The sequence below is a fragment of the Podarcis filfolensis genome (genome assembly GCF_964270895.1).
Source record: "Podarcis filfolensis genome assembly, chromosome: 1".
Lineage (NCBI taxonomy): Eukaryota > Metazoa > Chordata > Lepidosauria > Squamata > Lacertidae > Podarcis > Podarcis filfolensis.
Window position 1 is genome coordinate 52,471,844 of NC_139604.1, and position 15,797 is coordinate 52,487,640.

The 15,797-nt window shown below is 48.0% G+C and overlaps 1 protein-coding gene across 4 annotated transcripts; it reads left to right on the plus strand.

Moving 5' to 3' along the window:
* The first annotated feature begins 1,207 nt into the window (after positions 1–1,207).
* Positions 1,208–15,548, plus strand: GMPPA (GDP-mannose pyrophosphorylase A). Of its 4 annotated transcripts, XM_083591056.1 has the most exons (13): positions 1,230–1,776; positions 2,549–2,646; positions 3,407–3,510; positions 4,188–4,380; positions 4,993–5,052; positions 5,382–5,512; positions 5,654–5,668; positions 6,050–6,184; positions 8,478–8,575; positions 10,140–10,186; positions 10,374–10,466; positions 12,765–12,933; positions 13,085–15,548. In XM_083591056.1, the coding sequence occupies exons 1-13, from the start codon at positions 1,359–1,361 to the stop codon at positions 13,183–13,185; spliced, it is 1,662 nt and encodes a 553-aa protein (XP_083447182.1). In that variant the 5' UTR covers positions 1,230–1,358; the 3' UTR covers positions 13,186–15,548. The 4 variants fall into 4 exon arrangements, with proteins under 4 accessions (XP_083447184.1, XP_083447185.1, XP_083447182.1 ...); XM_083591058.1 differs by lacking the exon at positions 10,374–10,466 and having other exon boundaries at positions 1,208–1,776; XM_083591057.1 differs by lacking the exon at positions 5,654–5,668 and having other exon boundaries at positions 1,237–1,776.
* The last annotated feature ends 249 nt before the right edge of the window (positions 15,549–15,797 follow it).

Below are 15,797 nucleotides of genomic sequence, written 5' to 3' on the forward strand. Positions count from 1 at the left end.
CTGAAATGTAGTTCTCCTCAGTAAGTTCTGGAACCAGGACTTTGCCCTTATTCCCTTGGCAACACTGCCTCTTGCAGGCACTAAAGGGCACTGCAGGACCCCTTTCCCCTGCCCCACAAGCAAGCTGTTCTGGAGATATAAATAGGCCTTCCTGACCATATCAGGGATTGTTTGGGCTGCACAGCTGCTCATCTTATTCACATGACAACAGCACACAACGCTGTATGTCTATCTCTCACAAATGATGCCATGCCTGGCAGGGCATGTACTAGGGAATAGTAATGAAGAGTGCTTCTGGGTATGTGCAGAGTGCTTTCTACAAACGAGCATCTTGTAGTGGATCACAGTCCAGCAAGTGTATAGTAAATTTTGAAGTACATCAGCTTATCACAACGGCCCCACTAGCAAGACATCCCAGGAAAAGTCAAAAAATGGCAGACAAATGTGTTGGTTTTGATGGATTATTGTAACACAAACACCAATATAGAACATAATGCTAAAAGTTATTAGGATTAGGGTGCAATTCTATGCAGAGTATCCTGGGACCAGCTCCATTGGATTCAGTAGTGCTTGCTTGTAACTGCACGGGTTCAGCTTGTAAAACCACAGAAAGCTTTAAAAAAGATCCTCAATCAGCAGTCCATCTTTTAATCAGAAGTGCAAATCATCCTGCAAATAAGTAAGAAGCCACATTCACCTGCCCCACACCCACCGTGTATGCCAGACCTGGCTTAAAATGTGCTTGTACCTTGCAAGCAAGGCAGGAATTTGCACAAGCTCCAATAGGGTTGGCTGCCATTTGAGCTCCCAAGTGGAGCCGCTCTCTTCCGAAAGGGTTTTTTTGCAGGCTTTGCCGATTGGTGGCTAATCCTTGCACTGCATTAATGGTGAGGGCTGACTGCACTTACTCAAATGGAGAGAGGAAGCCGTCTGCCCATGCTCAGTAATCTGCATTCTCTCTAGAATCACTTCGCACGGTTCAAGCCTGCAATCTGAGAACTGATTCTTGGTTCCGTCCTCGAAGTACCATCCCTTTTAGCCTGGGCAGGCAGAGCAGCAATTCCTGTTTTGCAAAAACAGGCTTGGGGCAGGCTGGCGCATAGCTGTCCACTTTCCCCTTTTTTTTGCGGGAAATTCCCTTATTTCAGCGCCGTTTCCCGCTGCTTCCCACTGCTATCCCGGATTGTTAGATAACCCGTAGACTGTCCCCGGGACAGGTGAGGCTGCTGATCCCTTATTTTCGAGGCTGCTGATCCCTTATTTTCAAATCTGAAAGTTGACAGCTATGGGCTGGCGCAAAGTGAAGCAGCCTACGAGTCCTGTTGGAGCAGGCCAGTGGCCCATCTGCTCTCAACCGGATGCCTGTGGGAAGAAGCCCGAAAGCAGGACTGCTCTTCTTGGGGCAGCGAGGAAGGGAACAAAACCGCCCCACGGCTTGCAACTTCCTCCCCACCCCAAACGCCCTAGCCTTCCCGGACAGCGAAAACAGCCAATCCGGGAGGATTCGCGTCAGCGCGGCCGGCCGGCTTCTGTCGCGGCGACGCGCCGACTGGATCGCTCAAGGCCCGCCCTGCGCGGACCCGGCCAGCGGTGACGTGGCATTCTCACGTGCTCGGAAGCAGAACTCGGCGAGGAGGGGACGCAGGATCGGCGCTGCGCACGGCTGCCTCTCTCGCCGCGATCCTTCGCGGGACGCCCTGCCTTCCAGTCTTGCGCGCCCCCAGACGAAGAGGGCGATGCTGAAAGCCGTGGTCCTCATAGGCGGCCCCCAAAAAGGTGAGGGCCTCCAGCAACCCTAAAGCGGCCGGCCGAGCTTTGCTTCCCTCCCGCCCGGTGCACCTGCCCATCAGAGCAGACCCGCCGCCCCTCGCTTGCCCCACCTGCGGCGCCCATGGGGCTTGCGGGGTCAGGCGGAGGGACGTGGCCTGAGCCTGTGTCTCGAGGGGCGGGGGAGCCGAGTCTAAGGTCAGGGAGAGGAGAAGGGGGGGCAGGCTTTCCTCCTGGAAGCCGGTTCCCCACGTGCTGTGGGTGTGCGAGAGGGAGTTGACTATGTCCTCAAGCCTGGGAGACCTGTTTTCGAATTTCCATGCAGCTCACTGGGTGACCTTGGTCCAGTCACTTGCTAACCTACCCCACAGGGTTGTTGTGAGGATAAAATGGAGAGGGAGGGAACCATGTATGCCGCCTTGATTTCCCTGGAGGAAATGTGGGATAGTAACTTGGTGAGGGACTGACACCCTGTGTGTGTTCAGAAGCCTGCTTGTTCCTTATCCCTTCCTGTATGTGAAGGGTGAATTCTGCCCTGCTCTCACATGAATATGCCTTCTCTTCCCCTCCTCTGGCCCACCTGGTGTCACTCCCATTTCTCAGCCTTGGCTTCAGTTGCCTGCTGCTCTTCAGGAGCCTCAGAGTGACATTGGCTTCCCTTGTTCCTCTTCTGGTGGCAGCCATTCCTCTCAAGGCAGCCCATGATTTGTGTGTCTCCTGTCTCATTTGTGAATTTGATGAGAGACAGCCTACAATTCTGTGGTAACCTTTTCTCTTGCAGGGACCCGCTTCCGGCCATTGTCCTTTGAGGTGCCCAAGCCCTTGTTCCCTGTGGCAGGAGTGCCTATGATACAGCACCACATTGAGGCATGCACTAAGGTATGGAAGAGGAATTAAGCTGACACCATGAGGAGGGAGTTCATAAAAACACCAGAGGAGCCCGCTGGATCAGGCCAGTGGCCCATCTGGGCCTCTGTCCTCTTCTCCCAGTGGCTGACCAGATGCCTGTGACAAGCCTGCAAGATGGACATGAGCACAACAGCACTCTGCCCACCTGTGGTTTCCAGAAACTGGTATTCAGAGGCATAATGTCTCTTGACAGGAGAGGCAGGACACAGCAGCCATTGTGGCTGGGAGTCCTTGATGTCTTTTCCATGAATTTGACTAATCCTGCCTTAAAGTTGGTGGCTATTACTGCTTCCTGTGGGAGCGAGCACCGCTGTTTTAACTTTGTGATGCATGAAGGACTTTTGTCTGTCTTGAATCTTCCAGTCTACAAGTTTTAGTGTTAAGATATGTTACAAAATGTTTCTCTGTCCACTTTCTCCATGCTGTGCAAACTTTTCTAAACTTATTTCAATTCACCTCTTATTCGCCTTTTCTCTAAAAGAAAAAGAAAAGGTCCGTAACGCTGCAACTGTTCTTCATAGGGGAGTTGTTCCACCCCCTTGGTAATTTGGGTTGTCCTTTTCTGAACCTTTTCTCACTTTAAAATATTGCTTTTGAGGTGAGCTGACCAGCAAGTTGCCTTGTGCTCTAACATGCAATAAACTGAGCAAGTAAGAATATTTTAGCTCTCCTGCTCTTGGCTTCATATGCCAACCAGTGGTTGCTCCATCTTCCTTTCCCTTCTCTGCAGGTGGCCAACATGAAGGAGATTCTCCTGATTGGGTTCTATCAGCCCAATGAGGCCCTCAGCCGATTCCTGGTGTCAGCCCAGCAAGAGTTCAAAATACCCATCAGGTGGGTGGTCACAGTGCTGGCTCAACCACTAGACATAATGAGGCAGCCACTTCAGGCAGCTGATGTTGGGTTGCATGAAAGGGCAGCAGATTGTTTGGGTATTTAAATGCATTGATTATTTTTTTTCATAATAAATGCAGTGGTGGGGAGGCTTTTGCTGAGGAGTGGTGGTGCTTGTGGGGTTTTTCTGCCTCAGGTACCAAAATAATTTGCTCATCCTTGGATGCTATGCAACAGGACAGAGGAAGTGAGATAGAGCCATTCAGTCTTCTGTCTTAGACAGCAAAATGCCTTGGGCTGGTCGCACTGCTAAAGAGAGAGGAAGGGGCTCCATCTTTACAACCTGCCATTCAGGTCCTGATTCTACACAGCCTTTGGAAAAGGGGGGTATAACTCTGGTAGAGCATCTGCTTTGCATGCAGAAGATCCCAGGTGCAATCTCTGGCATCCCTAGATAGGGCTGGGAGAAACTCTTGCCGGAAACCCTGGGCACTTGCTGCCAGCCAGTGTAGGCAGTATTACGATCGATGGACTAGTGGCCTGACTCTGCCTAAGCCAGCTCTCTGGGTCCCTATGCACCTGTTGAAACAGCCTGGCGCATTTGGCCTAGTAGACCTTGGCACAAGCAATTCCTCCCCCTGCAGGGAAGGGCCTTAGCAGCCTCCTGTTTTGTGTAGGTATCTGCAGGAATATGCTGCGCTTGGCACAGGCGGCGGCATCTACCACTTCCGGGACCAGATCCTCTTGGGTAACCCTGAAGCCTTCTTTGTGCTGAACGCTGACGTCTGCTCCGAATTCCCTCTGGGCGAGATGCTCAGCTTCCACCGGCAACTTGGCAATCCAGACAGCTTCCTCATGCTGGGCACCACGGTAATGGCACAGCCCTGGCCTCTCATGCTGACAGCGCTGTGGGCTTGGAAAGAGGGTGCTGCTTGGCACAGGATTGTGTTTGGATTTTGGATTTGGATTTGATATCCCACTTTATCACTACCCTAAGCAGTCTCAAAGCGGCTGACATTCTCCTTTCCCTTCCTCCCTCACAACAAACACTCTGCAAGGTGAGTGGGGCTGAGAGACTTGAGAGAAGTGTGACTGGCCCAAGGTCACCCAGCAGCTGCATGTGGAGAAGCAGGGAATCAAACCCAGTTCACCTGATTACAAGTCCACTGCTCTTAACCACTACACCACACTGACCTTTGGCTCTCTTGATACTTGGTGGGCTACCACTCCTATCATCCCTGACCGCACTGATTTTGCTGGTGAGAGCTGGAGTTTGGTCGCTGATGGAGAGGTCCCCCTTCCCTGGCTTTGGGAATGCAGTTTGAGGGCTAGCTGCAGGTTCCTAGCCTTTGTGGGGCAAAATGGTTGCCTTGCTAGGATCCCAGTCCCAGTGCTCCTGGCAACCCTGTCCTGCAAATTCTTCTCTAATCCCTCTCACCCCCTGGTAATGCTCCTGTGACCATTTTTCTTTTTTGTCCCTAGGCCAACAGAAAGCAGTCCCTGAACTATGGCTGCATTGTGGCGAACACTGAGACGCATGAGGTATGTGGAGGTCTGGAGGGAAGACTGGGCAGCAGGCATGCCCCAGTAGAGAGCTGCTCCACCTGGGATGAGGAACCTGTGCCTTCCAGAGGCTATCCGACTACAACTCCCATCAGCCTTGAGTGTTGGCCATGCTGGCTGAGGCTGATGAGAGTTGAAGAGCCAAGACTGTCCACAGTCTCCCCTATTCCTGTACCCCGTCCAGCACAACCTTCCTGCCTGCTGTTCTCTGGAGCCTGGCTCAAGCAGAGCAATCCCCAGCACTGGATGGTGCAATTCCCAAGACTCTTCCTTCTCTGCCCCACCTACGTGTCCCCTTCCTTCTCCAGGTCCTGCACTACGTGGAGAAGCCCAGCACTTTTGTCAGCGAGCTCATCAACTGTGGCATCTACTTGTTCACGCCGGCCATCTTCCATCACATTGGCGCTGTCTTCCAACGGAACCAGCAGGAGCTGCTTCTGTGAGTGTCTTTCTTAGCTGTTCCTTCCTGCTTCCTGGCAGCAACATCTGGTCACTTATCATCTCTCTCTCTTTCTGTTTCTCTTCCCTCTCTCTGTGTCTCATCCATCTCCTCCTCGTGCCACCCCTTGCCCACATTTAGGGGCGCATGCCTTGGGTAAGTGTCCATCTCCTCCTTCCTCCTGCATTCCTCGTCTCCTGAGTGCTTTTGTGCTTCTCTGCTCCATGGGACTTGGGCGCTTAGGCTTAGAACTGGCTTTTGGCTTCCCAGGGATGGGCAAACCTCTGTGGCCCTCGGGATGTTGTTGGATGGACTCCAATTCCCAGCATGGCCAAGGGCCAGAGATGATGGGAGTTGTAGTCCAGCCACCTCCAGAGTGCTTCAGGTTCCTCATCCTCAGTAGCAGAAGGATCTGCTGTTGCTGTACTTGATTGGTTGTTTTCCCTGACCTAGAGAAATGCCTTTTCTTGCTGGCCACACATCACCTTTCCAGCGAGTCATGTGGCCCCTAACCCTTTGTATGCCTTGTTCGCACAGGGAGGAGAGCACCAATGGCTGGCAACGAGCTGAAGCCATCAGGCTGGAGCAGGATGTCTTCACAGCCCTTGCCGGGCAGGGACGCCTCTTTGCCTACAAGACGGAGGGGTTCTGGAGCCAGATCAAATCCGCTGGGTAAGGGGAAGTAGAGGGAGGTACAAGCCTGGGAGGTGGTTGTAAGCCTGCCTGTGAGATAGCCAAACATTGAATCACATTTTTCTCTCTGTGGATCTGAGCTTTTCTTACCTTTATCAGATACCTGCATGCTTTTTTTGGAGGCAGGGGACCGTAAGAATATGGTGACAACACAAAAGCCAAAGAGAAACTCCTGAGAGTTATTTCTTATATTGGGAAATGGATGGGTTGGCGGGGGGGAGGGGGCTGACCATGGACCCTGATCACAGCCTCTCTTTCTTTCTCCATGACTGTTTTTTTTTTTTTAATAATATTTTTATTTTTCCATATAAACACAATACAACAAACATAAACATACAAAAACAAAAACAAAACAAAAAACATGTATCATTTCATATCCTAATTTCATATCCTATCTTCCCCGACTTCCTCATGCCTCCCCTTTCTGTATTCCAAATTCTTATCGATTGTTCAGCAAATCTTCCCTTATTTTAATTTAAATTTAGACTATTCTTCCTTATTCTCCTTGTCTTAACCATTGCTAATAGTAACCATTTACTTTCCAGTCCAACATCATTCTAACTTTCATTAACTTTGTAATATTTCTTTAAATAGTCCTTGAATTTTTTCCATTCTTCTTGCGCTGCTTCTCTTCCCTGGTTTCGGATTCTGCTCGTCATTTCTGCCAAGCCCATATAGTCTATCACCTTCATCTGCCATTCTTCCAGTGTGGGTAGTTCTTGCGTCTTCCAGTACTTCGCAATGAGTATTCTAGCTGCTGTTGTAGCATACATAAAGAAAGTTATATCCGTCTTTAACACCCCTTGGCCGACAATACCCAAGAGAAAGGCCTCTGGTTTCTTGGGGAAAGTATATTTAAATACCTTTTTAAGTTCATTATAGATCATTTCCCAGAATGCCTTAATCTTCGGGCAAGTCCACCAAAGATGAAAAAATGTACCTTCAGTTTCTTTACATTTCCAACATTTGTTGTCAGGCACATGGTAAATCTTTGCAAGCTTGACTGGGGTTATGTACCACCTATATATCATTTTCATAATGTTTTCTCTTAAGGCATTACATGCCGTAAATTTTATCCCGGTGGTCCACAACTTTTCCCAATCAGCAAACAAGATATTATGACCAATGTCCTGAGCCCATTTAATCATGACCGATTTAACCGTTTCATCTTGTGTATTCCATTTCAGCAGCAAATTGTACATTTTGGACAAATTCTTAGTACTGGGTTCTAACAGTTCTGTCTCCAATTTTGATTTTTCCACCTGGAAGCCAATTTTACTGTCCAGTTTAAACGCTTCATTTATTTGATGGTAGTGGAACCAGTCTCTCACCTTCCCTTTTAATTTCTCAAAACTCTGCAATCTCAATTTGTCCCCTTCCTTTTCCAAAATTTCCCAGTATCTTGGCCACTTGGACTCCATATTTAACTTTTTAACTGCCTTAGCTTCCATTGGCGACAGCCACCTTGGAGTTTTATTTTCCAGCAAGTCTTTATATCTGTCCCAGACATTTAGTAGTGCTTTTCTGACAATATGATTTTTAAAACTTTTATGTGCTTTAACCTTGTCATACCACAAATATGCATGCCACCCAAAAATGTTATTAAAACCTTCCAAATCCAAAATGTTCTTTCTCCATGACTGTTGTTCTGTAGTCACAAGCCCAGGGAGGAGGAATTTGTGGCCTTCCAGAGGTTGCTGGATTCCAGCTCCCATCGCCCCTGGCCATGCTGGCTGAGGCTGATGGGCGTTTGAATCAAACAGCATTGTGGCGGGGGCACAAGTCCTCCAGCCTCGCTCTCGTATGTGTGGATCCAGACTCGATATTCCTCCCTCTTTCTCTTTTCTCAAGTGTTGTCCCAAAATTGGCAGGGGGCAGGGATCCAAACTAATAAATATGTAGATCCCTGAAGCAGAACAAGTGCAATTCTGATTTCCCACAATTTAGCTTTTGAGCTTAGAATTTGTGTTTCTGTCACATGGATGGCCAGAGTCCAATTTTTCAAATGAAAGGCAAGAAAATTTGAACTCCCTGGGAAGGTGCAGAATTGGGTTTACAGGAGATACTGCCAGCTGAATGAGGCAGGATAAAAATGTCCTGTGCTCCATCCCAGGAAGAAAGGATTCTTCTTCTTTTGATCATAGGCTTTATTTTTTTGGTGAGGCACTCATTCATTTTCCTTTGTCCTCAATAGGACAAAGGCATTCACGGACTTGATGCTACATTTGGAGGCAGGTGCCAGGTGTAATTTCTGGCTTGTTCTCTTTGCCAGGTCTGCAATCTATGCCAGTCGCCTGTATCTGGGTTGCTACAGCCAGTGCCACCCAGAAAGACTTGCCCAGAACCAACCTGGTGGACCCACCATCCGAGGTACTGGCTCCCTCTTTCCCCATGTGGGAGACGAAAACCACGAATGTATGATGTTGGTAGGATGAGATAATTCTGCTTTTGTTCCACAACATAAAGGGGCCGTAGCATCTGAAAACAGGTTTGCTGGGTAGAGGCCATATTGGTGGTACAGTTTCCAAGGGGCTTGGGTCATGCCTGCACGTCGCTAGACTCCAGCTACCATCAGCCACAGCCAGCATGGTTAATGGTCAGAAATGATGGAAGTTGTAGTCCAACAGCTTCTAGATGGCACCGGGTTCAGGAAGGCTGCTCCAAAGCGTGTGATGTGCCTCCTTTAAGTGTTTATCCCTTTTGCATTGCTTTTGAATAGGTTTAGTAAATTGGGAAATGTTTGCCTGTTTTCTGTGTGTTTCATGCAACCGTCTTCAGCCATCATCTTCTGGTGGCTGACTTGGAGCTCTTAGACCTGGTTTTAGAGCCTGCCAGAATTGTACTTGATAAAACATTGAAGGCTGTGACAAATACAAAGAACAGCAAATCAGTGCAATAATACAAAGCTAAAATTCCAAATCCTGCATCAATACATAGAAAGATAGATATATAGAGAGAGTGAGAGTCATATAAGTACTCCTCCAATGACTCATCCCCCGTTGGGTTATATAGACCCATCTTAAAAAATTTGCTATGTAGAACCACATCTCAAATTTTATGTTGTTGTTTTTGTACTGAATGTGCTATGTGTGTAGTTATTTTATTGTTCGTATAGTTATATGTTATGTTGAATCAGTAAAAATTAGTAAGAAAAGAGGAGATTGCAAGGGTACAAAGGAAGGGGCTTGAATACAAATTAAACATCTGTATCTCCACAGCAATTTTTTCTATCTTGCTCCTTTGTGCTTTACACTGGAATTATTAGAAAACCATCAGTTTTCACAAGAGCACTCCTTCTCTCCCCATAATTGTGCTTGGTGAGAGTCTTTAGTTTTCAAGCTGCGCAGCTTGCAGACTTAACATATAGAATAAGAGAACAAGAAGAACATACATTTAGAGAAAATTGGAAAACGTTCATTGAATATATGGGGGAAATTGTGTACACTTGAAAACGTTGGCAGCATTAAGATAAATTCAACTGTGTAAATAAGTTTTGATGGATGTAATAATGGAATACTGAATGGTTTAGTTTTTGTAAAATATGCAGGGATTTATTATATGCAAAATGAACCTTGGAAAGAGAAGAAGGGACGTTATTGATATTTTAAGGATGTTTAAATGAGTATTCTAAATTGTAAAACAGAATATTATATACATTATATGCTCTCTCTTTAGTTTGTCCCAAGCTACTATGGCAAGGCAGCTATCTGTCTTTGAAAGGAGTTTCTACCCATCTAGGCAGCAGTGTGTGTTTGGGTTATTTGCTTTATAGAGTCTAACGTGCACAGAGGTATTCAGCATTGCTGCTGGAAACCCGCTTTGTTGTAGAAAAGCAGAATCTCTGCAGTGATGCTTTCAGATGGGTGGCAATGAATCTTCTCCATTGTGGAGTAAGGAGAAGAACTAACTCTGTTGCTGCTTCTTTTCTATGCAGGGAATGTTTATATCCATCCTGCAGCCTCAGTGGATGCCAGCGCTGTGGTAAGTGTAATGGGCAAGGTGTACTCTGTGCCTGCCTCCAGCATGTGTGGGATAGATTTTAAGGATCTGTGCATTTTGGTTTAATCTCTGGGCCCCTGAACATACCCTGGACTTAAGAGAGCATACAGATTAAGGGGGCTATTGGCCTGCGCTGGGCCACTGACCACCCTGTGCCTTTTCCCTGTAGCTAGGTCCCAATGTGTCCATCGGGAAGGGGGTGACGATTGGCGCTGGCGTGCGTGTCCGTGAGTCCATTATTCTGCATGGGGCTTCTCTCCAGGTAGGTATTGCTCCCAAGATCCAATGGGTCAAGTTCTAATGTCTTGCATCACCTTAGGGGACTACTCAGACTATTGTTCTTAGTATAACAAATGTGTGGTTTTATTGCTCATTTGTTGCTTGGGATCGAGACACCTTTTCCACAAAGCAGAATTCAAACAGTGGTGTTTCATCACAGGGGGAAAAATAACTTCCTTTCTGCTCTAGCTGGTGCTGCCTGTTGCAGCCATGACAGTGGTTGGATGACTGTGGCAGCCCACCCATTGGATGTTGTCTGTGACATCACTTTGATAGGGCTTCCTCCCCATTGTCCAGTTGTGCCATTTTGATTTGATTCCTCCCCGATTTTAGAGATCCACCATCCCTCCACTAAATGTAGGAATCTGCATGAAACCGTTTAAAATGCTTGTTAAAAGTGACAGCCAGCAACAAGATCCCTGCAGCGATGCCTAGCAATTTTAGGAACGTTTTTCTTATTTTCTCCCCACCCCTCTGCAAACTGCACTTTTTACTTAATTATTTTGGCACTGTGTGTAGGCTCAGCCCACCATCACCCGTGTTTTACACATTGGTAGGATCGTTGTACTACTGCTGCTGGATTGGGGTTGGCACTTTGTAGCTCTAAGACAGGGATGGGGAATCTGTGGCCATCCAGATGTTTTTGGGAACCCCATCAGCCACAGCCAGCATGGCCAGTGGTCAGGGATGGTGGGAGTTGTCATCAGAGAAGATCTGGAGGACCTCAGAAGTCTCATCTCTGATCAGAGGCAGGAGGCTGTTTTTGGCTTAGGTCAGCTCTTGCTTTGCTTCTCGTTGTTTTGCTAATGCCCTGCAGGTGGCACTAGTGCACTGCAAAGTCTGGTATTCCCCTGCCCGGCCTGGCCCCCACTTACGGAGGTAATTTCATTTATGTATTATCAACGAAGACATACAAATGCAGCTGAAGCTGTGGATTCATGAGAAATGTAAAAGATTTGTAAATCTGTAGTGCTGCATCATTTATAAAAAAATTTAGCGGGGCTATTAAGAATTTAGGAGGGGAAATTATTGATGCCCTATATCCTCCCCCTTTATTTTCTTGGTATGTTCCATCTCTAAAAGCACCCAGCATCTTGAGGGCTGCAGAAGTCCTGACTGAAATTCTGAAGAGGGGTTGCTAGTCAGACAATAGCTGGATCAGTGGCCTGATGTGGTACAAGGCAGCTTCTTCCATACATTTCCCATTAAATGTGCAGTACAACCCTAAGCATGAAATATGTCCTGCTGAATTGAATCGGATTTACTCCTTCGTTAAGGGCCAGAGTAGATGAGAAGTTAAGTGTGTGTTTGCATTTTTCATGTGCTTAAAAAAAAGAAAATGAAAATATCCATGGGAAGGGGGTGTAATAACGGTTATTGGCATTGTGGCAGGCAGGGAAGTGGAGTTCAGCTCTTTCCCCCCCTGCTGTGGCCATGATGAAAAAACCCACTCTTCCACAGCTGCTCTTTGCACTGAGAGGGAAAGCGGGGCAGTTTGGGAGGTGCCATTTCCATCACAACCACAGCAGGGGGTGGAGAAGGTCAAACTCTCCCTCTGTCTCAATAAACTTTGTTTTTTAAAAGTGCACATTAAATGCAGAGATGCATTTAACACCGCTTCTAATTTGGCCCTGTGTTTCGGAGGGCAGTTTTGATATTTTTATGGTGCGGCTTTTAAACGCTGAAAGTGCTCCTCCACACATGCCTCCAGTAATCCTTGTTTAACAGCTCTACAAAGTTCCTGAATAAATAGAGGAGTTGTTTGTTCCTGTAGAAAATCAATTGAGCCAGTAGCTGGGGTTGTTAAAAGTGGAAAAGAAAGTTTGATGAGTGTCTGGGAAAAGCTACACCTTAGATTTCCCCACAGTGATTTCCACATTCCTTTTAAGTGTTTTATAAGCACCATTTATGTCCTGGACTGTCTGAAGGATTAACACCAGTCTTAGTAGCATCCATGGCAAGATTGCTGAATCCCAGGGTGATGCCACCTGCAGCATACAAGGAATGCAGGAACTGTATTAGAGCAGTTGGCTTCTCCTTTAAGTAGGAAATGGTGGGGGAGAGGAAGAAAAAGCCAGAATTGTACAGGCTCCTTTGTCCTCTCACTTAAAGGAGAAGGTCCTGCCCTCCTTCATCTGACATCACGGGTGGGTGTGGTTTGGAGGACAATGGCCTTGTGGGCCAAATGGGAACCCTTGGCAGGCCAGGATTGGCCCAAGGGCTGGTGGTTCCCCACCCCAATGTTAGTGCCTGTTCTTTCTTTCCTGTCCCCTTTTCCCAGGACCATACATGTGTGCTCAACAGCATTGTGGGCTGGGATAGCACCATAGGACGCTGGGCTCGCGTAGAGGGTACTCCCAGCGACCCCAACCCTAACGATCCCTACGCAAAGATTGACAGCGAGACTCTCTTTCGGGATGGCCGCCTCACCCCATCCATCACCATTCTGGGTAAGCGTCTGCCCACTTTAAACTCTCTTCTTTCCCCTGTACCTCCCTGCAAAAGAAGAATACTTTCCTTCGCTTGTCTCTTTTGTGTTGGCTGCATTTTCCCTCTCACCCACCCACTTGCTGATGCCTCTTGCTGCTCCCTCCTCGACAGGCTGCAATGTGACCATCCCTGCTGAAGTTGTCATCCTCAACTCCATCGTTCTGCCCCACAAGGAACTGAGCCGCAGCTTCAAGAATCAAATCATTCTCTGAAGGCGGCAGGCAGGAGGGGAACCTCCAGTTGCCCCCAGGTGGCGGAACAGAAGGAAGCCCCGGACGCTGCCCCCACCCTCAAGCCATGGCCTCTTTGGACCTAGCATGGGTCACCACAGACTTCCCTCCAGGTCTGTTCATGGAAGCGGCAGGATGGGGGATGCAAGCTTCCCTCTTGGGCTGCTGCTGTGTCAGGTGGCTTGCCTACTCCTTCTTCAGCTGCCGCAGAACCTTTCCTGGAAGCAGGAAGCCGCCTCATCCCGAGGCCGCAGTGCTGCCTTGCTACCAGCCAAAGGCAAAGGATATGCTGGGGAGCCTTTATTAAACCCGAGGGCTGCATTCTCTCATGCGCAGTCTTACGGAGGCCGTATGCCAATGGGTGGGGTGCTGGAGCCCAAAGTGGGTGGGGCAACAGAGTCTTGCCTTTTGTATTCCAGCCACGCAGTAAGAGGTTTTCATATACAGTACACACGCCTGCCTTTATCAAGGCAAGGAAGAGGCAACATCGCAGTCAAAGGACCTATTCCAGCTGGGGAAATGTGCTGGTGGAGAGAGCAGAGCAGGGCTGGTGTGCTGTGGGAAGAGTCCCAAGGGATAGAGATACCTGGAGGGTTCCCTACCCCTGGCCTAGGTCACTGAAGGACCCAGGGGTACATCTGCATGCCATTTGGGCCTCGGATGCATTCGTTCAGCACCCCACATTTCCACTAGCTGCAGTGCATTTTTCCTGATTTCCCCTTAGTACAGTGGTACCTTGAGTTACATACACTTCAGGTTACATACGCTTGAGGTTACAGACTCTGCTAACCCAGAAATAGTGCTTCAGGTTAAGAACTTTGCTTCAGGATGAGAACAGAAATTGTGCTCCGGCGGCAGCAGGAGGCCTCATTAGCTAAAGTGGTGCTTCAGTTTAAGAACAGTTTCAGGTTAAGTGCGGACCTCTGGAATGAATTAAGTACTTAACCTGAGGTACCACTGTATGGCAGTGTGTGTCTGTGTGTATCATTTTCCTGCTTGTGCACAAAGGCACCAAACTGGGATTGTGGGGATCTGCCACGGAGACATGCTCTAATCTATTTGCCAAGCAGCTGCCCCATAGTATGTGCACGCAGCCTCATGTTTCTTCCAGAAACTGGGTGGTGGAGCCTAGAAGCAATTTGAGTGGGCAGCAGCGTGGTGGGGCCGGGAGGACAAACTTACTGCATAGCTTAACCTCTGCTGCAAACTGGAGCTTTGATTTTAAAGCTCCAAGACGAATGAGTAGATATTGGTTGAGGGATCAACTGCAGCTTGTTAGAGTGAGTGCATGTTGAGGAAAGTGCTTGAGTCTGTTAGTTTTTAAGCTAATGGGAACAGCTTTCCACAAGGGCTGGAACAGGAGCCTGCATTGAGCAAGGAGCTCTGGAGATGAGATGCAACAGGGACTCTGGCACATGCAAACTCCCACACTGCTGTTGCGGTTCATTTGCCCTCAGGCTTTACCTTTCCGTGTACAAGGGCTGAGGTTGCAAGGAGAGGGGTTGTCTCTTGCAGAGGTGAAGAACTGGCAGCCCTCTGGGTGATGCTGGACTTGATCTCTCATCACCTCTGACCCTGGGTCTTGCTTGCTAGGAGTAATGGGAGCTGAAATCCAACAACAGTTGGAGGGTCAAAATGTTCCTCTATTGATACAAAGTGCCCTGATCTGATTAGGTTCCGCTAACCTGTTTTCCTTGCCTTAATGGTAGGATTCCAACTCGGGGCCTGGGTGTTGGGGGATGCACTAAGCTGCACCTAAGGGAGGTGAAATCCCTGCTCCTGATATAATTTAGCACCAGAGAGGAGGGTTATGTGTTTACATTCTTGCTGTTTGTGAAGCACTTTGAGAACATGTTGGAACATGGACGTATCAATGTAAACAGCTATGGAGGATGTTCAGTTTCCAAAGCAACTCACAGCAAGTTTCCTTTCCAAGGTCTAAAGACTGGCTAAGGTCTGCTGCCACTCTCCCTTGCCAAGTTCAGGAATTAGGACCCTACAGTGAACTGGTAAAAGCATCAGAGGAAACAGCTGACCCAACTCCAGCAGGTAGTGGGGTAGGGGTGAGGGTTATTTGAAACAGGATCTATTGCCTCTCTGTGCATCTTAACATTGCAAAGGACATATTCTGTGGCTGCAGATCCCTTTCTAATTTGTATTTCTCCTGCCCCCATCAGATTGTGACCTGGGTAAAATTCATACTAATAAAGGCATTAGCAATTCAGCATTTTGTTGCTGTCTGGGAGGGGGGCTGGCTGCATTGGTGTGCCTATTTTATCTGCTTGTTTTTTACTTGCAGCTTATTACATTTAAAAAATGAAATAAAGAGATCATATTTAAATATATATATTAATTATTCTTGAGCTGCAGCTTTCTGTAAAGTAGGATGGGTGGATTGTGAGGATGAAGAAGAAGAGGAGGAGGAGGAGGAGGAGGAGGAGGAGGAGGAGGTCGAGGAGGAGGAGGATTGTAAAATGTGTTGCATACTGCCAAGATTCAAAGTGCAGGTGTTGTTCAAAAACAGCATCCTTGGCTGGGCTGAGGGACAGGTCCAGGCCCCTCTTTCTCTGAGATGTGTCCTGCATGTCAGGCAG